The sequence below is a fragment of the Sinocyclocheilus rhinocerous genome, unplaced genomic scaffold (genome assembly GCF_001515625.1).
Source record: "Sinocyclocheilus rhinocerous isolate Xijiao unplaced genomic scaffold, SAMN03320098_v1.1 scaffold768, whole genome shotgun sequence".
NCBI classification, from domain to species: Eukaryota; Metazoa; Chordata; class Actinopteri; order Cypriniformes; family Cyprinidae; genus Sinocyclocheilus; species Sinocyclocheilus rhinocerous.
Genome location: NW_015634483.1, coordinates 854,176 through 878,230, shown reverse-complemented (window position 1 = coordinate 878,230; position 24,055 = coordinate 854,176). Strand labels below are relative to the sequence as shown.

General features: G+C 37.8%; 1 protein-coding gene and 1 pseudogene across 2 annotated transcripts; both read right to left on the bottom strand.

The window, feature by feature from the left end:
• The window catches only part of LOC107745670 (speckle targeted PIP5K1A-regulated poly(A) polymerase-like), a 13,540-nt pseudogene extending 2,960 nt beyond the window's left edge, over nucleotides 1-10,580 (bottom strand).
• Nucleotides 10,581-11,980: 1,400 nt separating this feature from the next.
• LOC107745656 (antigen KI-67-like) lies at nucleotides 11,981-23,178 on the bottom strand. 2 transcript variants are annotated; one of them, XM_016559581.1, is made up of 17 exons: nucleotides 22,868-23,178; nucleotides 22,296-22,399; nucleotides 20,817-20,898; nucleotides 20,589-20,704; nucleotides 20,409-20,481; nucleotides 20,242-20,311; nucleotides 18,565-19,299; nucleotides 18,197-18,414; nucleotides 17,576-18,107; nucleotides 17,353-17,474; nucleotides 17,031-17,205; nucleotides 16,820-16,942; nucleotides 15,839-16,725; nucleotides 15,548-15,593; nucleotides 13,498-15,417; nucleotides 12,994-13,461; nucleotides 11,981-12,555 (listed from the first exon to the last, which is right to left on the bottom strand). In XM_016559581.1, the coding sequence occupies exons 2-17, from the start codon at nucleotides 22,382-22,384 to the stop codon at nucleotides 12,461-12,463; spliced, it is 5,751 nt and encodes a 1,916-aa protein (XP_016415067.1). In that variant the 5' UTR covers nucleotides 22,385-22,399; nucleotides 22,868-23,178; the 3' UTR covers nucleotides 11,981-12,460. The 2 variants fall into 2 exon arrangements, with proteins under 2 accessions (XP_016415067.1, XP_016415066.1); XM_016559580.1 differs by having other exon boundaries at nucleotides 12,994-15,417.
• Between the last annotated feature and the right edge of the window lie 877 nt (nucleotides 23,179-24,055).

Genomic DNA, 24,055 nt, shown 5'->3' with positions numbered 1-24,055 from the left:
ACAGAAATACAATTCGAACCTTTTGTTGTGCTCGTCATTTTACCGAGGACTGCTTCTCTAATCTAGCCTTTTATCTTCGTTGGCTTCTAATCTTCTTTATTTGGACCAACAAGCTTCTCCGAACCACAACCTGTAAGTACGAATGATACGTTATGTGTACATTTTCAATTGAGTGCTCAAAATATACAACCCTCCCTTCTCTCCAAGAACTGTACTCATCCAGAGTGAGCAAAAGGGCTGGCAAAATCACTCTGGAACCCTCACATCCAGCACACTCCCTCTTTGAACTGTTGCCATCTGGTCGACGCTACAGAGCTCTGAGCACCAGAACGACCAGACACAGGAACAGTTTCTTCCCTCAGGCCATCCATCTCATGAACACTTGACAATAACTGTGGAACACACACTATTTATTCACTCATACACTTATTTATCTAACACACATACTCTACATAATTCAATTCGTAGGGGACTCCAGCACAATATTAGGACACTTTAAAAAACCATATGACCTGCTCTTTAAAATAAAGTGAGACCATATATTAAACTATATTTGGTTAGATAAATTATATATTACCATTTAGATAAAAGGCAGAAGGGTAATGCCAGAGGAAATAAGGAAACTTCTCCACATAGTCTCAAACTGATAAGCGATATTAACAACGCCATTGTTTACAATACAACCGGAGCACATGCTGCTGAGGTGAGGGGCGGGACGCTTAGATGCGCACTAGAGGCGGTTTAGCCAATCACAACACACTGGGCTAGCTAACCAATCAGAACTTTGATTTTGATCACAAGGTAACATCAAACTATCTAAATGTTGCTGCTGCCTGCTGTTTGTTACAGCCTTTGTGTTGGAAGACACCTATGATAATATCTAGGGTAGGGAGCAAACTAGGGTTTGTAAAAACGCAGATGAGATACTGAGCATGTTTACATGCACATCAGTAGGCTGATAACTATTTATTTTATTGAAATACCAGTTAACAAACGGGTTAAAAAAAACACCTGTGACATCAAAACAAAGATTATCTAACTCTATTCCATCTGTTAGTTGTGCAAGTTGCGATGTTAAATCACTAAAAAGTATTCCAAAAATCAAGAAATTTGTATGGACTTGTATTCTACTATGTTTGCAGTTTCTAGAGATGCAGCGATGAGTTTTTGACTGTAGAACTTCTCCTACAGAAGGAGGCTGCATGAGAACACAGTGTACCATTTATTGTCGTCTCCTCTATCGTGAAACACAATTTTTGCTGGATGTGAATATATAGTCAGATGTGCACTTCAATAAACATTAGTCAGGGTAGTGTCACATTTATTTTTTGACAAATTAAGCATCAAGGATGTGAGGGACAAAAGTACAGTGTGTTCTATGGTTCCATAAATCATTTTTGAAGGTTGCGGATTTTGAAAATGATTCATCTGCACTAAGGTCTATAAGCTGACAGAAAGACAGTTAAGGGTTTACATGCCATAAAAATCTACTGCAGCTGTGTTGATCAGCTAATGCTGAAGCCATTGATGACCTATGCAGTTAACTGGTAACCAGTTTAAGAAAGTGAATGTAAACATGTTAACTGATAATGTAAAGCATATGGTATACTTACAGAGATCTTCAGTGTTTTTGCTGGGCGGTACAATAAATGGCTGACTAGGAAATGTACAATCCCATTCCTCAATAATACACTCTTCTTCCTCACCTGCACAAACAAAAGCCATTATCAATATGCATCTCAGGCTCTCATGACAGATACGGTTTAGTCTGACATCCTGTTACATCTGCATCTAATACTCCTTTAATAAAAAGTCAACAAAATATGTAATAAGTCATAAAATACAGGAAAAAAACAAATTATTAAGGAAGTTAAATGAAGAGCAGTCCTGGTTAACACACAGGCCATGTTCTTTAGCTGGTTCACAGTGGGAAGCACAGGAGGGTCTCGATTCTGAAGGTAGAAGACCACCAGCAGTGTAAGAGCGTAATTGTTCAACAACGGTCCAGGGCCAGACAGGTTCCCAATAATATTCAAAATGTATAAGGTTAACCTGAGAAAATTGTACATGTGAATCGCACCAAAACTGTCAAGAAATGTCCAGGTCATTCATATTACCCCAAAATCAAAAGAATATTTTGAGTTAAAAGTTATATTTTGCCAAAAACAAGTGAAGCTTGGTATTACACCATTAAAATTTTTGTATTTTTGATACATTTTTACCCCCTAGATCGAGTCTAACACTTAACACTGGAATATAAGCAATGTAATAAATTATTTAAATTGTAAAAGTTCAGTTCAAAGCATACATCAAGGTGGTTATTATATTTGATTATTTATTACTGTACTATAGTCACATCACTTTACAGTATTTTATTTTTTATTTTTTTTATTTATTTTTTATAAAAAGATTTATTTATTAGCTATTAATATGCTGATAAAAAAAACTTAGCCCTAAATATATGCACTCATATGTGGTAAAACACTAAAAATGTAGTCATTTTTTTAATCTGATGTTCACAATTAATTGTCATGCACAACTTTATTACCTGCTAATTGTTTCTGCTTGGCCCATAATCGGATGGTGTAGACTAAGGGTCGCAGTCTGAGGTCAATGCCTGAACATAACTGCAAAAATCGTGTGTTTCTTACTGCCAATCTGGTGCAGAAGGAAAAACATTATTATAGACAGAGATTATCCAATGGAGTGCTATACTCCAAGATTTTCCATTTCACAAAGTGGCCAAAAACAGCTGTTTTCAACCTGTTGTTGATGGTGATGTCACCGTGGAGGTTGAGCTCTCGATGACTGAACTTGACCACAGGGAGTCGGGCAGTGTTGAGTGTCTGGACTTTGTGCACACCTGGAACGCACTTCCTCAAAATGATTGCAACCAGCTCCAATACTTCAGCAGGCGTGGCAGTGGACAGGTCAATGTCGGATAAAATGGAGTCTTCAGAGCGGCAATCCTCAGACTGGTTTTCTCCTGTCTGCTGAAAATTGGCAGTTTTTGAGATTTTACAGATTGACGGAAGTAAATAGTTTGATTACGTGATGTTTGAGGTCACAGTCGCCCAGTATTAGCGCTGCTAACACACCGCTTCAGAAGACTTGGCACGAGCTTGAAAAACTTTGGTGTTCTCAAGGTCGAAGAACAGATCAATGTCACAGGAGTGAATCCCAAAAGTGTTCACAGAGGATCCAAAGGGCACAATTTGGCAATCTGTAACACATGACACAAGGACTTTTTGAAGAATCTTTTCTAAAATCACGAGAAAATGAACAGGAAAAATATTAAAAACCAATGCTGCAGAAAAAAATGTGTGGTCACTGTTGCACTCTTCTGCACTGATTCAAATTGTGATGAAACAGACAGAGCAACAAATCTCTCTCTCAAATGTAGGGCAGGAATTGGTTCTATGCATAAGTTGTTGACTGGACTTCATTTTTGCAAAAAAGAAACAAATGAACAGGTGAATTGTTCACAATAAGTTCTATAACATGCATTTTAAAAATAGACAGGGTGAATGTTTATTTTATGCACTCGTCTTGTCTAGTTCATGTTTTAGTTAAGAGAGAACCTGGAAAGAACTCTGCGAAGACTTCCTGTAGCAGCTGAACTAGAAGTTCTCTCACTTTCTTCTCATTGTCTTTCAACTCGAAACTCTCCACCACCTTCAGCATCTGCTCATTTACCTTTCACACACAAAAAGAACATTAAAAATAAATGAGAAAGAACTTCTAATGAAGCAAACACACTTTTCATTGTGCTGCCTGGATGTGAAACGCTCTCTTACAGATGAAGTCTTGCAGAGCTCGTAGTTGAGTTTGTCCAGGCTGATCTGGGGGGTTTTGGAGTCTTGTTTCCCCCTGCTGGCCAGTTTAAACTATTTCCTCTCTCTGGGCTTGACATGGAGTTTCAGTCCATTGAGCTGATGCTGTAGTTGTGCCAGAGCTGTCTGAGCGTTCTGCGGCTCGGAGAACTCAACTATAGCATAGACACCCTACAAAAAACAACAAATCTCACATTACATCTCCTTTTACTCAAATGAACCCTATGTTAATGTTACTTAACTCAGGGTTAATGTTAACATAGGGTTAGCAAATGTTACATCAAATGCAGATGTAAGCAAGACAACGATTAAATTATTACCACAGGAGAACTAGACCACAGGGTAAAGACAGTATATGAACCTTCTGCTTGTCCATGATCACATCTGACACCGGCCCAAACTGTGCGAAATACTCCTTCAGATCGGTTTGAGACGTGTCTGGTTTAAAGCCGCTCACAAACACGCTGTTCTCCTCCTGAGCTTTACGCTGAGCTCTGAGCCGCAGGAGATGTTGGTGTTTCTTTCCTTTAACATGATCTTCCAGGCTTGGCCCTGAACAGAAATACTTGAGTTGAATGCCAAATGAAATTGATGGGAGTACATTAAGCAAATTACAAAAAACTGGTACAGTGACGTTATGAGAGGATTATACCATCGTACTTTGGTGTATACCATGTTTATGAACTTTTACCTAATAACAGTCAATCATAGTATTTATAAGACTTCATGATACGAAATAAATGCCGTGGTATTACCATGGAATGTGTTACAAAACTACCTTTTGGCGAAAAGTGCCCTAAAATGTAGTGGCAGTTCCACATTTAGTGCAAGTACTTTTTATATATAATTCTTGTATTATAGCAGGTTTGCAAAGTGCAGAACATGTCTCACTTGTGTTAGCGCTGATGTTTTAGTTTATTATAACTTACTGTTGGGTAAATTAACGATGCAGAGGTTCAACGAACAAAACACATCTACAGAGTGCACGCATACATTACGTGATGACGTCTATAGCGTACGCGTTCTTTCACTGCATGATTCAGTCTATTAAAGTGCATTAAGAATGATAACCCAATTCAAGATATGGGGGCAGAAAATGTATATATTTATATCATTTCATATATTTAATCAAAATCCCACGAAGAGTGCCGTTTTTTCTCCAAAATCACCATGATTACAAATGTGATATTGATTTTTACGACAGTTCAAAAATAATTCAAAATTCCAAGCACAGCCACAGTGCTGTTTTGCGTCTCTGAGCAACATGAAGCTGTTTCGTTCTGAATCAACTGTTTAAATGATTCGGTTCAATCGCAATGACTCACTTGTTAACAGTGACTTGCTGCCACCTACTGGCGGTTTTTATTTCACATTTAAAGTATTTTTTCTTTCTTTTTTTATAATTTCAAACATCAGTTTTCAATGTTTTGCAAGATATGGGGGCAGAAAATGTATATATTTATATCATTTCATATATTTAATCAAAATCCCACGAAGAGTGCCGTTTTTTCTCCAAAATCACCATGATTACAAATGTGATATTGATTTTTACGACAGTTCAAAAATAATTCAAAATTCCAAGCACAGCCACAGTGCTGTTTTGCGTCTCTGAGCAACATGAAGCTGTTTCGTTCTGAATCAACTGTTTAAATGATTCGGTTCAATCGCAATGACTCACTTGTTAACAGTGACTTGCTGCCACCTACTGGCGGTTTTTATTTCACATTTAAAGTATTTTTTCTTTCTTTTTTTATAATTTCAAACATCAGTTTTCAATGTTTTGTGTTTAAAATATCAAAACATTATTTATGCATTTTTAACTGCAGGTTAAAGCATTCCATGTCCCTCTGAGCGGCATTAAACAGTGGGTAAATACATCTAAATGCAACTTCTCTGCATTGCAAAGATTAATTTTGTCAATACTGATTTAATTTGCTTAACAGCCCAAATGTCTTATTATTCTAATTGACTGATTAAATGTAAAGATTTGACCCAAGGTGATGCACACTTTTCTAGAAAAAAAAAAAGGCTTTATAAAGGTAAAAAATGCCCATAAACAATAAAATTCAATTTAAACTTATTGTTAAAGATTCATTTTTATCACTGCTGTGATCTGATCACCACACAGAATGAAGAATATAAAAAACTTTAGAAGCTTGTGTAGTCTGTCAGCTGTCCACGGTAGCCAGATTCCAGCACAATAACACACTCAGCAAAATATTGTGTAATTATCGTAATTGATAAAATACCAGAAAATATCGCGATATCATTTTTTTGTCAATATCGCACACCTCTAGTAAAGAATAAGTAATAAGACCCCAGTGGATCAGTGTCGATCTTCCAGTTGTGCGCTTTTATTCTATGGCAAATGGTAAATGCATGGGCTGTCAATCTATGTTTGGTGAAGCTACAAACCAAAACGCAGCCCAAAAGTCGCATGTATAGCCTATACTGTTCACATATATTTAGTATTGTTTGATGTCCTGAAACAATTATGCTAGTTGAGACCTTTTCAGTGATATATGACCAGTAAGCCTATTATATAACATCACATTTTCAAGTAAATTCATATTTTTTTTTCAATTTAGGCATAAATTTTCAGCTCATTTTTTGGCCTTTTTCTTTTTCAGCCAAAAGCCAAAGGCACTGGGGTCCATATTTCACCAAGGTCCACTCGCTTGAAAACTTCTGGCCTCGCCACTGCTGAATACAGTTATAAAAAAAAATTAAATTAAAAAAAAACCTTACTGAACAGAAAAATATGCAACTAAAACTAGACTTTCAAATTGTAGTATGTGCTACACTGTATTGTATTTTATTATATGACATCATTACAGTACGTGTTTCATAGTGACTGTAGGCTTAGTCCATTTATCATCTAGGAAATAAATACATGTTGAATATAAATACATTTACAGTCCAAAAGGAGGATTGTAAAATGTATTATAAAATGTCAGTTTGCAATATTTAGCTGTGCTGTCATAAGGGAGGATAGAGTCTGTAAGTAATTATATAAAAGAATACTCTTTCCTTCTAACGAATTTAATGTGTATCAGCTCTATAAAAACGGGAGATTTACTAAAACACTGTTCACATATATTTAGTATTGTTTGATGTCCTGAAACAATTATGCTAGTTGAGACCTTTTCAGTGATATATGACCAGTAAGCCTATTATATAACATCACATTTTCAAGTAAATTCTTTTTTTTTTTTTCAATTTAGGCATAAATTTTCAGCTCATTTTTTGGCCTTTTTCTTTTTCAGCCAAAAGCCAAAGGCACTGGGGTCCATATTTCACCAAGGTCCACTCGCTTGAAAACTTCTGGCCTCGCCACTGCTGAATACAGTTATAAAAAAAAATTAAATTAAAAAAAAACCTTACTGAACAGAAAAATATGCAACTAAAACTAGACTTTCAAATTGTAGTATGTGCTACACTGTATTGTATTTTATTATATGACATCATTACAGTACGTGTTTCATAGTGACTGTAGGCTTAGTCCATTTATCATCTAGGAAATAAATACATGTTGAATATAAATACATTTACAGTCCAAAAGGAGGATTGTAAAATGTATTATAAAATGTCAGTTTGCAATATTTAGCTGTGCTGTCATAGGGGAGGATAGAGTCTGTAAGTAATGATATAAAAGAATACTCTTTACTTCTAACGAATTTAATGTGTATCAGCTCTATAAAAACGGGAGATTTACTAAAAATTACAAGTCATGCACTCACAAAACATGGGGTTTAATATCAGTTTTTAGATGCACCCCGTAATGGAATTTAAAAGCCTACATTACATCTCAATCTTTGACATTCAGACACAAGTTTTCCAAGAATAGATGACAGGATCATAGGATCAACAACTGAAAGTTTGTAATCATTAAAGAAAATTGTTTCAGAAATGACATACCACCCCATATCTACATAAACAGTGCATATAAATACATCTTAATGCCACTTCTGCAGTGCAAGGGTAAATTCTACACCAGTATAAAAGTGAACATTTCAGACAATAAAGAATGGGAGGTTATGTAAAGAATAATTTTTGTTAGTTATTTCGGCGTAGATTAGGCGTAGATTAAGGGGGATGCCGGGGGATGGGGATGCCCTGCCCCCCTCAACAGAGTCCACCTCAGCTGCCCACTTCTCCTCCTCTTGTGCCATTTCCTACACACAGCATAACTAATTCAATCACATGTGCTGAGTGACCATTTCAAATGTGTCACTTCTGAAAATCAATCAAAAAAGCCCATGAGTTCAGTGAACATACAGACTGATATTTTTAGCAGATTTAAAGGGGTCATATGATGCGTAGGGCTGGGCGATTTTCCCGATTTAATCGATTAATTCGAATTTATTGTTTTGCCACGATTTTATTTTTTAGAAATCCAGCGCTAGCGCCATTCACACAGAATGCGCTTTTGTGTTGACAAAGATGCGATGCGGGCAGTGGAATAGGTAAAACATGCAAGAAGATGGGAGTAAACTAATTTTAACTTGAGCGCAGTGTTTTTAGAATGGCATGAGCTCGCATCCATGAGACGCTGCAAGTAGGGTTGCCACCCGTCCCTTAAAATCCGGAATCGTCCCGTATTTAATGGTAAAATGATGCGTCCCGTATCAAATCAATACGGGACGCGATTTGTCCCGTATTTTACAAAGGCCAACACATATTTGCATAAACAAATAAGTATTTTGCACTGTTTATAATACTAATAGCAATTATAATGAAATCAGTTTCATAAGAAGTATTAGAGAAGCTAATTTGCGCGTGATTTTGACGTCTTAGTTTCCATAGCGATGGAGTCTCCAGAGTGCGCGCCGTTAAAGCCTTTTCACACGAGCGCAGCATGCGGTAAACAAACCTGCGCGGTTTAAAACATCTAGAGCTCACATCTGCCCTTTGAACACAATACTCTCCAGATGTAGGGCTGAAGGGGAAAATTATCAATGTGTCTGTCCAGTAAGTTACTAATGATGAACGCGCAGTTTGCAGAGAAGCATTTCAGTTTTTCACGGTGGACTGTCTGACTTAAAGGGACAGTTCACCCAAAAATGTTGTCATCGTTACACACCCACAAGTTGTTCCAAACCTGTAATAATTTCTTTCTTCGGTTGAACATAAAAGAAGACATTTTGAAGAATGTGGGTAACCAAACATTTTCTGGTCCCCAATGACATTTTTTCTCTACTATGGAAGTTACTGAGGACCAGCAGCTGTTTAGTTGCCCACATTCTTCAAAGTATCTTCTTTTGTGTTCAACAGAAGAAAGAACTTTATGCAGGTTTAGAGCAACCTGGGTAAATTATGACTTTATTTTTTATTTTTGTGTGAACCAAGTGACTCTGATAGTATTTTTTGTTTTACCTTACTATGGAAGTTACAACCAGCAGCTGTTTAGTTGAGACACATTCTTCAAGGTATCTTCTTTTGTGTTCAATAGAAGAAAGAACTTTATGCAGGTTTAGAGCAACCTGGGTAAATTATGACTTTATTTTTTATTTTTGTGTGAACCACACCTTTAAAGTGACAGACACATCCATGCTTCTAAAGGTATCAGCCTATTGTTTTATTAAAATTTGGATAGTCTGTTAAATTTTGCTAAAAAGAACATTATTTTGTGTGTTTGGTGTATTAAAAAATAGCTAAATTTGTTGCTAGGTGCTTTTTGAAAAAAAAAAAGTTGCTAGGGTAGACTGAAAAGTTGCTAAATCTAGTAACAAAATTGCTAAGTGGCAACATTGGCTCTGCCTCCAGGGTCATAGGCATGACTTTTTTTTTTTACATAAGAGCTGTGTCCCAATGTGAAGTGCACTGACTCCGAAGTGCACATTTGAAGTGCGATTTCATCACAGCGGCGCGATGAAGGCTGTCCCAAACTGAAGTGCGTTGACTCCGAAGTGCGCATTTGAAGTGCGATTGCGTCACGTCACGACGTAAGCTGTCCCAATTCAGCCTTTGTTGTGTTTTTGTAGTGCTGTCATGCAAGATATGTCTACACGTTTTAACCAAACTTGTGCACTTCAGTATTTTGTATGCATGTCCTGCTGTCATATTTTAATGTAGCACCAATTTTTACATATGTTTAAATATGTTGTACATATTTTCAAAGATTGCACCACTGTCTTAATATTTTTCATACGTTGGAAAAAATGGGTACAATAAAATTTTTCAATATCTTTTTTATGTCACATTGTCAATGAAACATTGCCTAATTTCTGTAGTTTTATTTTTGTGATGTAAATTAAAAACAAAATGGTAAGTTGTATACGTTATTAATTTTTGTAATGTAATTTATTTGTAAATGAGCCTGAGTACTTTCTGTACATTTTGTATTTTTTGTTATGCATATTCACATGTGTAAATAAAAGGGAAGTAATTGATATGTACATTGTTCATTTTTTAAATGCAGCTTACAAATCATTCTTCTATACATTTATTTTTATGTCCTGTAAATACATTTTTTACACATTAAAACAAATGGATCTATACATTACTGAAAGTACTTTTTACAACTATTTACAACATAGCTTAGGTTTAACATCAGTTTTGAGCCCAGCCCTGCCGCCATGTGTTCTGGGGTCTTCAGGAGGTGAATCTCTTGGTGAATGGCCACCACCTCCTCAGCGACTCAGAGACAGTGGAACAAGGCATGTTAAACACTCTGAAGACCACTCTGTATGATGTACCACTGGCAGACAGACGAGAAACACCAGGGTCTGGATTGTTGCACCCCATCACCGTTGACATTCTCTTCTCAGAAATCCAGCAGCTCTGTCAGGGCCTCCCTGCTCAGCCGAAAACTGTTAAAAAACCTGTCCAGCGCTGGCACATTCCACTTTATCCTGCAGCACAGGGGTCTGGTCGGATTTAGGGAAAGAAGGAAAAGATAAATTGTTTAGAGCTATGACAAAGTAATTGGTAGAAGAAATATTGAGGTACTTTTGTTAACTACTTGTAGTAACTACTAATACCACATTGGGGAAAAGTACTAGTCATATTTAAAACCTTAGCTAAGGGGATAGTTCACCCAAAAATGAAAATTCCAAACCAACGGTCGTTTGATCGCGTCCAGTGTAGGCAGACTTTAGCTGTTGTAGACACGGTGTTACTCACCTATTGAGAAGAAACAAAGCAACCTCGGCGTCCGATCGCAGGCCTCCGCTCCTTGAGTTCTCTCCAGCGCTGGAAAGCTGATCCGATATTTACACGGGTCCTACTACTTGCCTTATCGTTCCGCAGACGTTTTTTATCCGCCATCTCTATCTTTCTGTCGCTCGGCTAATGTTTGTCCCATGCACTGAAAGCTCTCTCCTCCACATCACGAGACACGCCCCTTATTGCTGATTGGCTACAAGTTTGTTTTGCTATTCAGCCCGAATCAGTTTTCTAAAGTGTTTTTGAAAAATCACATACCCTGCCTTTAATATGATTATGAAGAGGATGTATAGATTATTAAATTATTTTATTATCTTCCATTGACAGCTTTGTTTTGTAGATGACTGTTGTAAACCTCATTTAATGTCATAGGTTTGCTCTCTTACTGTCCAGAGCAGCAAGGACAAAAAACTTTTTGGGCCATCTTAGAATTGATCTTTTACCTGTCTTGTTCAGATTTGTACATCAACATCATAACACCAAGTACACAGAACACAACATAAAACATGATTTCTGAGATCATTTATGCTGTTGTACATTTGGTATTATTGTAGTGTTCATTACCATGATTTTATACAATATACCATGGTAATTTAACTGCTGTAAATGCAGTGGATATACACCATTTACAGTTTTTCGTGTAACAGGTGCTCCCCTCCCCCACACGAAATATGGTACTATTGACCTACTGGCTGTTTTCTGGCACACCTTCATTGACATTGCATTACAACCTATACAACAAATGGTCTCAACATCTTCAAGTGACAGATTGATTTAATAAAAATCTAGGAAAAAATAAATCTTCCATTGCAGGTGCTTTCCCCCCCACACATGAAGTACAGTACTACTGACCTACTGGCTGTTTTCTGGCACACCTTCATTGACATTGCATTACAACCTATACAACAAATGGTCTCAACATCTTCAAGTGACATTGATTTAATAAAAATCTAGGAAAAAATAAATAAATCAATCAAACATGAGGTGACAAATCTTTTTAATGAAAACTTTCAAGCATGTCACATGTACACTACCTACTACAGCATATTACACACTCTTTGGCTTAAGAGTTGTGACCGATTAAGCCTCGTTTTGCACCCCTCACTTCATTCTTTTAATAAAATAAAAAAATAAAAACATGAAGGAAGGGAATATAGAAGATAAATGTTTTTGAGCGAAGTTAAAAGTTCAAAAGTAGAAATTCTTTAAACATTTTCTTCAAGTAAAAACAAGTCTGCATGTCTCAATGCCCCTTTCCTCTGAGTTTAAGAGAACAAACACATCTGATAAGTTCACACAAACAGTTTTCCCTAAGATAAAAGCAGCTAAAATTACACTGGGAAAAAAAAAAAACAAAGATAGAAAAAGGCATAATGAAATATTACAAACATATAAAACTAAACCTTTTTTTAGAGATTACAGAGAATAGATAATTAAGACTAGTCTGTAAGATCAGTGCTTTACTTCCTCCTGGTGCGTCTGACAGGAGCTGCCTCTGTAGGGTTGTCTACTTCCTCTACTTTTTTCACACTCCTTCCTTTTCGAGTGGTGGTTCCTGTGTGAACACAAAACGTTACCATTACACTCTCAACAGGTGAATAGTACAGCACAGCATGAACACAAACACAAAACAGAAAATCTAATCATTATCACACATTCATGAACATAAAACACAGGTCTAAACTGTATACAGCCAAGGCACTTATCAAGCCCATTAGCTTTTGTGGCACCACATTATTGCATTAATCATCTCCAAACCATGTGAGCTCACAGCAGCAAAATGTTTAGTACATTATTTGAAGGCTATTACCAGCAAGACTGATGTGACAAATTCACTGAACGATATGGCTACATCTGAAAAGAACCTTATCCACAATCCTAAACAAATTACTTTATAGTCCCATGTTGCACAGGTTCATTGAACACCCACTTCTTACTAAACCCCAATGTAAAGTTCTTGAACCATTCAGGAATTCATTTACAGTATGCTTACCTAAAACAGACTCTTGAGCCTTGGCAGGTGCTGGATCTGGTTCCTGGGCTGTCCTTTTCTGTCCGCTTGCAGCTCTATTACCAGTTTTCTTGGGAGTAGGCTCAGCCTTTTCTGGTTCAGCTTCAAATGTTTTCTCTTTGCTGGAGACCTCTGCTGCAACTTCAGCGCTGTTGGCTACTCTGCCTCTTCTCTTTGGCAAAGGTTCCTTATTTACAGACTCATCCGTTACCTCAATCACCTCATTCCTTTTCCTTTTGAGGGGAGTTGTTGTCTTGCTATCAGTGGGCTCTGATTTGGGCGCAGAGGGAGCCACTGCCTTTCCTCTCCTCAATGGCTTGACATGTACCTGAGCTGCTTCTTGAGAGTCTTCAACGGGAGGTTCTTCTTTTTTCGCTCCCCTCCCTCTGCGGCCTCTGGGTGGCAGATCAGCTGATTGATTTGATTCTGTGGAGGTTGTCTCAGCTGGTAATTTGCCTAATCTTTTGGATTTATTCAGCTGTGGTTCTTTTACATTTGTAGAAGTTTCAATATCTTTACAGATGACCAAATCTGGGGTCCAGTTAACAGTTTTTGAGGGTTTAATTTCATTAGCTTCCTCAACTGTAGCAGATTTTTTGATTGGGTTTTTAGAGATGTCCTTAGTTGAATCCTTCTGTTTTTTGCCACGGCTTCCTCTTTCCACTTTCTCCAGTGCAACAACTGTTGTATTCTCAACAGCAACAAATTCAGAATCTCCTTGTGTCATGGTATTTTCTTCTTTCTTTGATTCAGGTGCTTTTGCTGTTCTCCTGGTATGTTTAACAGGCTCTTCTGATGAAGCCACATCCTCGGTAACCTCAGACTCTGCCTTGGCAACTGCTTTACGTGCACGGCTAGATATCACAGCAACTGGTGGTGCAGGGTCTGCAACAGCACGGCTACCTCTTTTGACAGAAACATCTGCAACCATTTCAGGTTCCTTTGCAATAACGGCCCTTTTTCGACCAGATTTCACAACATGGGTCTCTGCTTGTTCAACTGGGCTGACAATGTTCTCCTCAACTGAAACCGTCACCTTTGACTGCTTTGCCTTCCTATTCCCCCTCACAGATTTTACCGCTGTTTCAGTGTGTTCTTCAGTCACAGGTAAACGTGTGCAGGTATCTATAGCAGGCTGGTCAACAACCTCTTCAGCCATTTGTGGTTTCTGCTGTTTAGCCTTTCTTCCTCTGCCAGACTTGACCACAAGTGTTTGAGGATCCTCTCTGTGGGCAACATCTGCCTCTGACACAGCTTTGGAAACAACAGTGACATCAACATCATCCAAGGGTTGGTCCTTGACAGTTTCTTTTATACCTTTCCTTCCACGCCCTGACTTTGCTACAGATGTCAGTGGCTTCTCAGCCACTACAACAACATGAGTGCTTGTAATTTCGCTTTCCAAAGCAGGGGTTGGCTCGGTTTTCAAGTGTTCCTTCTTTGCTGGCCTAGCCCTCCTAGCTCTAGTTGCAGAGACAGTTTCAGTACCTAGTGAAGTCTGCAACTTGACATCCTCTGGTGCAACAGCATTTTCCTCACAAACAATTTCAGTTGTTTTCTGTTCAAGTTCTTCTGAAGTTTGGCTTTCTATTTTTTCCATCTTCTTTCTTCTCCCAGGTTTCACAACAGGGGCTTGGACCTGCTCTTCATTGGCATCAGGACACTGTGGGTCAACAGCATTTGCATCAACAGTGGGCACAACTACAGCATCAGCATAATCTTGTTTAGTTTTCCTTCCTTTCCTGGTTTTGGTAACGACAGGAAGGCTGTCAGGTATCTCAGTATTTATGGACTCTACAAGTACTTGGGAAGCCTCCGTATTCTTTGCCTCTTCTTCCACAAAGCTGTGCTTGGGAACTCTACCACGGGCTGATTTTCTGACTGGGCTGGCAGCTATTTCTGGAACTTCAAGAAGTTTCTTGCCTCTCCTTCCCCTGGTAGGGCTAGCAGGAATTGGACTACTCATATTTTCCTCTTCAATTAATGACAACACAGCAGGTGCTTTGGCCATTTCATTTTTGGATTTCTGTGCTGCTCTTCCTCGACTGCCACACTGAATTTTGTTGGCAGGTGGAGACTTGATTAGCCCCTCTTGCTCAGCAGTGGATGAAGTTGCGGTAGCTTCAACTGTTGCGTTGGTATTGTCAGATGCGCATACAGTTTCTTCAGACTGCTCCTGGGTTTTCTCATCTGCCCCAGTAGAAAAGACATCAATAGCTTCAACTGAAACTGACTCTTCATTCTGGTCAGGGTGTCTTTCCTGGGGAATTACAGTCTCAACCTCTTGATCACTCTGATTAGATTCAACAGCTTTAGCTGTGTTCTGAAGATCCACAGATTTTACAACTTCAGTCTCCATGGTTTTAAATGGACAGACATTTTCTTTGTCACATTCCTCATCCAAACCTACAAATCAAGACAACTTCATTTAGTAATCCAAGTAGTTAACTATCATAAACTCCTAATTTCCCAAATTTTAGGACTAAGAACAACAAAACAGATGAGAACAAATGTGCATTACGCAGATTTAACTCACCTTCAACTGGCATGAATCCAGAGCCACTTTCCACTGGTTCTTGAATCTAAAGATGAAAAATACAAGGTTTTATTAAATTTTAAGGAAATAAAAACAACTCCCAATTACTTTTAAAACAAAGAATGAAGTCAACCATTACGGAATGTTTAGTGTGTAAGTAAAGCATCTATCCAAAGAAGCTTTACTAATCTACAATGCAAGTAAGCAACATGACAAAACTTTCATTGTCAGCTAAATTATCTACTGAGAAAACATGGTGTGAGTGTTTAATGGGGTAACCTTGCCATTTACCTCAGTAGGCTCAGTCAATCTGCTTTCTGTTGTCAGGGAAGAGCTATTCTCTGGTTCAAGTTCTTTAAGCCCAGTTGAATCCTGTGCCATTGCTTCTTTAAGTCGAGGGGTCTTTCTCAGGTCACTGATTCCAAACTGAGTGCTGACAGGATCTCCTTTTTGCTTGGGAGTCTGCATTACCTGCTTCAATCCAGAGAAGTCTTCTACAGGTTCAACTTTCTCTTTGAGAGTCTGCATCAGCCTTTGTTCACCCATTTGATCTTCAACTGGTTCTCCTTTGTGTTTAGGGGTCTTCATCAGTTCTTTCACACCAGTCAGGTCTTCATGTTGCTCAGCCTTTTCTTTGGGTGTTCTCATAAGCCTCTGAAGACCAGCTGCGCAGAGTACAGGATTGCTCTTCAATTTTGGGGTCTGCATCACTCTTTTCACTCCAACCATGTCTTCTACTGGAGCTCCCCTGTATTTGGGAGTCTTTAGGAGTTCCTTAACACCTTCTAGACTTTCATCCTGGGAAGGTTTACATTCCTTGGGGGTCTTGAGCAGCTTTCCTCTTAAGTCCTCAATTGGTTCGGCCTTCTGTTTGGGTGTCTTCATGAGTCGCTTGACTCCAGTGAGGCACAAGGATGGTGCTGCTTTCTGTTTTGGGGTTTTGACTACTGCTTCAGGTGCAGCCTCCTCTTCCTCCGTTTGTACATCAGAAGGTGTCTCTACATCTGGAATGATGTCATGGCAACTTGCCTCATTTGAGTTGTCAGGGAGCTGAGAAAGACCTTCGTCTTCCAACAAACTACCATCCTGGTTGTCCAGAAGTCGTTGTGTCACTGCTTCATTGTAGCAACCACGTTTGGCAGTGGAGACCACACTTAATGGTGACACCATCATTTCACCTATGTGGGGAAATGAAAAACAACGGCATGAAATCACAGTTATATCAAAACAATACACTGTAGATCACTTGCGACACAAATCTGAAACATTTACCTGATTCTTCTGGTGTTTTCATCACTGAAATCTCATCCAGAGGAATCTCTGGACATTCATTATGCACAGGAACTCTATTCTTAGACCTGGTGTTGGCTGGTGTTTTGAAAATCTCTGCAACACCTAACATTACACATAAATCATAGAACTTGAACTAACAATTTCATCAAACATTAATTGCATACATTGTTTTCTTCAACATTGAACAAACCTGTCAAGTCCTCATCCATTTTCATGTCCTTCTTGAATAGTGCTATGTTTGGCACTATTTTAGGAGCAGCACCAACAGACTGGTTAGTCCTCATATGGGCTTTGCCAACAACAATGGTAACTGGAGATGCTGCATGCCCAGTGCTGACAACATCTTTCAGCCTCCGTGCAGGTGTCTGTATAGGTAAGCAACAGTTAAACACTGTTTGTAATAAAGCCACAAATTAATGAGCCATTCATTGAATAAAACCATTAACAGAAATTTGAACAATTAATCAGAACAAAAACCTTTATTTCGAGACTGATAATATTTTGTATTTTACCTTGGGTTTTGGCACTGCAGTTTTCTTCACTATACTGCTCTTCGTAGTTTTTTTCTTAGTTGTAACTTCCGTTTGAGGTTTGGTCTGACCAAACTTCACAATATCAGCCCAAGAGGTCAACACTTAAAGAAACAAACAAAAAATGTAAATAAATATTTAAGCTGATGAAAGATTTAGTATCATAAACAGGAAAGCATTGGCATAACCAGTTTAAATGTTTCACCTTTTAGATTAGCCCGTGATGCTCCACTGCGTCTTGAACGCATGACATCAAGTGCACTTTTAATTGCACTTATGGGTGTTTTACTTGCAGAAGACTTCATGCTCTTTCTCCTTAAAGGTACCTTTGGTGTTACACATTTCTGGGGCACGTCTTCTACAATGGTTGACTGTGTTTCAGGCTCATCCCCCTGGTCCTGGACAGGTGATGGAGTACTGATACGAGAGATTGAAAACCGCCCCTGCACCCTAGGTGTCTTAGTTAAAGACATGTCACCCACAGCCTCAATCGCTGAAGTTGAAGCTCTCTTAGCAGATGCAGGTGTCCTGGGTGTAGCAGGAGTAGAGGATGATGTTGGTGCCTTGGTTGAAGCAGATGGTGACTTTTGAGGTTTAGGTGATGGAGTTTTAGCCTTGATACTCGGTGACCTTTTACCAGGTGATGGAGTCTTTGCTGGAGATGCTGTCCGTTTGGGTAAAGCTCTCTTTGGAGAACGTTTTTGCGCCTCTGGAAAGGTTTCTTCAAGTCGAAGAGCCTAAAAAAATGAAGGGGAAAAACTGGATTAAAAGCCTTCAGAAGTTTCAAAGATTTAATAGTCCTAAAAAAAGCTGTTTTATGCATTACCAAAAGACCAATGGCAGATGCTCGTCGTAGAAGAGATTGGGGTTTTTGGGAAAGACCCAAACTGTGTCGTGGGGTTGCCCCACGGCAAAGGGGAGAATTTGGAGGCAGGCGTTTGTCAAAAAGCTCGGGGCTTAACAGACCACCAAAGGACACTCGCTTTTTCTTTGCTTTTGGAATGGTTACTTCATTGTGAGATTCATTACCGTCACATAGCTCATCTGTAGAACAAAACAAAAGTATGATGAATAAGACTTAAATAGGCACACATATTTGCAACATTTTTCAAAATGACAAATGGTGGATTCAGAATGCAGACACTTCTAATGTGTTACAAATTCATTCATAAGGAGAAAAACAAGCCATCTCACCTTGCTTCTTAGAAGCTGATGTGGTAGCCGTAATTTTAGGCAGAGCATCTTGGACTTGAAACCTTTTGCCAGCATTTGCTCTTGGAGATGTTCTTGGTGACATTTTCACTTCAGTGTTCTTATCCTCCGAGCCTGGAGTCTGAGGCTGGACTGTAGGCATTTGATGAGCAAGGCTCTGATTCTGTGATCCACTACTTCTCCTTCCTTTTGGCGATTTAGGAGTTTTCTCTTCAGGCTGTGGCTCTAAGAGAATCTGCTGGACTACCTCACCAGCACTGAACTTCTGAGGTGTTTTCAAGGGTGTTCTCTTCTTCTGGGAGAAAGGAGTTATACCTTTCTCCATCAATGAGGGGGTACTGGACCCTACAGATGGCATATCGTCATTGGGTTTTTCCTCCACATTTGCATTCAATGAGCTCTGAGCTGGTACAGTCGTATCTTCAGAATTGGATTTTGAGGATCTTTGCTTCTTGGTAGATGGGGTTGGGACCTGTATCTGACTACTTTTAACATCTGCAGCAAGAACTTTCTCGTGACCAACCTGAGGTCTTGCAAGAGGTGTTTTTGGTAGCTCCGACTTCCATGGTGATTTTGCAGCAAGGTCCTGTTTGACCATTTGGTACAGCTCACAAAAAGGTGACATACTGTCTGTTTTAAGTTTGCCGCCTTCTGGTTCATTCTCAACAGTTTGTTCCACAGATGGTGGCAAATTTGACCCATCTTTTAAACAAGTGTCTGTAAATACAGTACACATGAAAATCATTGATATTAAATCATATTTTAAAAATAATTATTATTATTATTACTATTATTCTACTACTACTACTACCAGGGCTCGACAGTGCGAGCATTTCACTCGCATTTGCGACTAAAAATAGATATGTACAAACTGGAAAATGTATCTAGGAGCATAAGTGCGAATACAATTACAAAATACAAAACAGCCTAACTTACACAGTAGCCTATAACAAATTAATACGTTTCTTCAATTTATGAAAAAAATAGCGATACAGCCTCATATGATTACTGAACTTGAAAAAGGCAACGATTTAATTTAAATTGTCGCATCGCGTGTAGTTAGGACACAGTGTATTTTTCTTTCATTTGAACTTAATCTTTTGCACTCTAATCTTGAAACACCTGTTTACTTTATATTTTTGTGTATTTTTTTTTTAAATAAATTCTCTCTTTAGTAAAAGATCTTTAATAAAGTTATTTAACCTGTTAGGAGGACAACACTTTTTTCACTTAGTAATTATATATTGTGATAAAAAAACAAAACAAAACACATACTGTGACAAAAGCTTCAACGACTATTGTGAAAATTTGATACCGTCACATTCCTAATGTAGATACAATTAAATAGGACTATAAATAATTACATAATTAGCCTATTAAATACTCTGAAGCTAAATTATTTAAAAACCTTGTGTACTTTCTGTATTCTTATAAATTTAATAATTGTGCAGGTAAATGTCTCCTTACACCCCCTTATTAAGCTAAAACACATCATTTGAAAAATTTGCATTGCGCCCCTACATTTTTTTAATGCGCTCCTAAATTGTTCAACTTAGGAGCACATGTGCTCCTTGGGAAAAAGGTAAGCGTCAAGCCCTGACTACTACTACTAATATAACAGAAACAAAGAATAAAGCCTCAAATCTCATGATCACTAACCAAACGAATGCTCTGACTTGCTCTTGTCCACAGGAACAGGTGTGCCCTTTTCCTGCTGCTCTTGCAAAGCCTACAGGTAAAAAAGAACCAAAATTCAACAAAGAAAAATGATAAATGAACAAAAAATACCCATCATCTGTCTCGCAAGACTCGCATAAAGTACACACCTGGAGTGCTTTGTCGTTTCCAGGTGTGGACAGCGTCTTCTTCTTCGGTGTTTTAGGAGGTGGGTACTCAAACCTGACATTTTGACAAGAATAAACCACATAAAACAAATTCTACCAAACAAGGATTGTCCAAGACAGATTTTTTTCCAGCATTAAAATTATAGCAAACATCTGACTCACCTGAAAGAACGATCAATGACTGTGATGACATCACCATGCTTTAAACGTTCTGATTGATTAAGAACTTGTCCGTTAATACGTGTGGGGTTCACGGAGCTCAAATTGGTCAAAATTAGCTTAAACAAGAGAGAAAAGTCAATATATGAATAGCATGTCGTGTGTTTATTTGTGGAAAGAAAAAGAAAACAAGACAAATTGAAACTTAGTTTAATAAAACAATATAATTACCTCCTTGTTCTCATTCAGCTCAATTTTACAATGCTCTTTAGACACCTGTGGCAGCTGAATCCGAATATCACAGTCTAGCTTCCTAGAGCAGTAAAAAGAGTCCACATTAAAACTCCTATGCCCATTTGCCTTACTGGTGAATATGAAACATGATACTTGGTGTAAGACATCAAAGACATGAATTTCTCTCACATTTATTGGGTCATTCTAGTTTCGCCACACATTGCTTAAATATACAACATTAATCAGTCAAGAGTACATTAATAATTGGTTGTTCAAGATTTCCTTGTTAAATTGTACACACTAAAACATGCATATTTAATGTCACCATTCACTCGTTCACTCACATCAACAGACAAAATGTTTAAACATTACTTCAGGTTGGCTGAAAGTTGTGATGTCAAAATGAATATTTAAAGGGGTCATATGATGCGATTTCAATTTTTCCTTTCTCTTTGGAGTGTTACAAGCTCTTGGTGCATAAAGAAGATCTGTAAAGTTGCAAACACTAAAGTCTCAAAACCAAAGAGATATTCTTTATAAAAGTTAAGAGTTAACCACGCCTACCTAAAACGGCTCATTCTAACACGCCCCCACATGTCTACATGGATAGCTGGCCAATCACAGCATACCTCGCTTTTTCAGACCGATGAGTTTTGTAAAAATCGACGCGTTTCAAAAAGGCGATAGATAGAGGAGAAACAATAATGTACAGTATGTGGAAAATAATGTGTTTTTTGAACTTTAAACCGCATAAACATTTCATTACACCAAATACACAAAATAATGTTCTTTTTAGCAGCATCATATGACCCCTTTAATAAATAAAAAAACTTTACGATTTTATGATAGATGTAGTTTCACTGATAGGAGTCTTAACACTTTATTGTCCTTTAATATCTTTTTAAGTGTTTAAATTACATTAACAATTGTTGTGTACGTTTCATTGATATCTGGTGCTGTAAAATCGCCTGTTTGTCACAAATATGCATTGAAAAATACTTATAGTAAGACAATTTTCTCAACCAGCCACCATTGGCAACATCTGAGACAACGGACATTTTGCATAACATAACTATAATTTTAATAAACAGATATAGAAGTTATAATCCGAATCGCTACAATGAGCATGAATGCAAATCATTTAGAGTAACGCATTCTGATTGGCTAGAGTGGTTGCCTGCGTCAAATTTGGACATCAATGAAAAGCCCGCCTGGCATCAAACGAGCAGAACAGCGCATGTCCCAAACATTTACAGTTCTTTATCAATTGCAATTAAGAAGATACTTGTAACCAAATGTTAAAGATTTTAAGCAGGTGCACTTCAATTTGACTTGCAGTGATTGTGTGTATGTGCTACAGTAGTAGTCATATACAGTTTATTTGTTTTTCATGCACCTCACTGTATCTACTTGGCAGTATTTTAAGTTAAAACCTAAACAGCCATGTAAGCCATGATTATAAAAAGTGTTACTGACCTTCCGAACAGACAAGATGCTGTGAGGGGGAATTCAGTGCCATCTCCTCCATTTCTCTTGATCACCACTATCTTCCCAAACAAAGGCATTTCAAAACAACTTACCTTGTTTATCAAACACAAAAGACAAAAAAAAAGAACCTCGTGAATGGTGTGAATTTTCATCGACGTAAATGCAATATTTTACTGTAACTTTTCTTTGAAATCTAACTCGAATATCATCCTTGATGTTAAATACAATATACTATAGAAAGAACAATGTCTTAATATTCTGCATTAATGCATAATTTCAACATATATTTCACATTCACAGACACGCGATCAGCACATGGCCAAAGGCATTTAAAACACTACGTAACAGGCAAAAAGCTCAGGTTAAATCCACATTTACTTGTTTTAGTGACCGAGCGGACTCAAATATTGCCAACAATATTTGTGACCACACTCACTGAAAATAATGTTAGCGATTTGTTTTAATTGTAACTAAGTTACGTATCTGTCGATAGCATAGTGTGTCAATAATGTTTGCGCAGTTCCTTTGTATCCTTGAAATGAAAATAACCGAGGATTTACCTGAGATTGTGTAACGTTATATCAAAACTATAAAATATATTCCATCGATGTCAAACCCTGGCTTTTAAAAACCAGCTTAATCCAGCATTAAGATTACTGTCCCGGTCGCTCCTGCCGTTACTAACTCAAACTAACGTTACTACTTCCAAACATCAGCACACTGGGTCCATCGACACAAGCAGCGCGTCTTTCCGTCTTGACTGACGGCATATATCCCTCCGCAAAAAAAAAAAAACAACTACCAGTTATTTGCTCAAATATAATATAAAATCGCATAATGGATGGAGCTAGCTAATTGGAGCCTTGTTCAAAGGTTGATTTAGCGTGTAATGCATTACAAAAATGAAGGACTACTTTCTTTGTCAATCTGCGGAGGGATATAAGACGGATAACTACCAATGTTTGAAAACTATTCAAAATTTCCGCGCGAAGGCTTCTGGTTGGCCAGTAGTAATACTTGCTACTTTTCATAGCCAATAGGATCTTGTGTTGACGTAACGCGACAGAAAAGGTGGCCAATTAAATCACGTTAAATGTGCAATTGCTCTTTTAACCTAGATACGACCCGCCCTAGCCTGATAAGACGGCGGAAGCAGTGAAGCATGATTGCAAAGAAGGAACTAGTAAAACTGTTTATGCGCACAATAAAAGTGATCACACAAAATCACTTAAAGTGTCTTATTGAAAATGCCTTATTGTAGTGTATATTCTAATACAGTACTTAGGTAGTTTCCCTTAATTTATTTTTAATTATTGTATAATTTACAGTAACAAACCCAATATTGTTGTGTACAGCAAGAGTAAAATATATAATACAAATTTATATCAAATAAATTACTTACCTGTACAGTAAAGAATATAAACATGGATAAATTAACATAATACATTACATGAATTCAAAATATACAGAAAAGGCAGCATCAGTATTGATCCTATTGTAATTAGCAATATTATACCTAAACCTATATAGGGATAAGGCGTTATATGGTAAGGTAAAAGGCTTTTTTTTTTAATGTACAGTTAGATATAGGCTAATAGTTTGTAATTGACTCTGTACCTAATTTCACTCCAACATTAATTCTTGGGGCAGAACTTTACAAAGTCCTAGTCTCTGTAATGCATAGTCATAAGATATTTACCTTTATTGATCTAATACGCCGCCTTCAGATTTGTAAACAGAAGAAAACT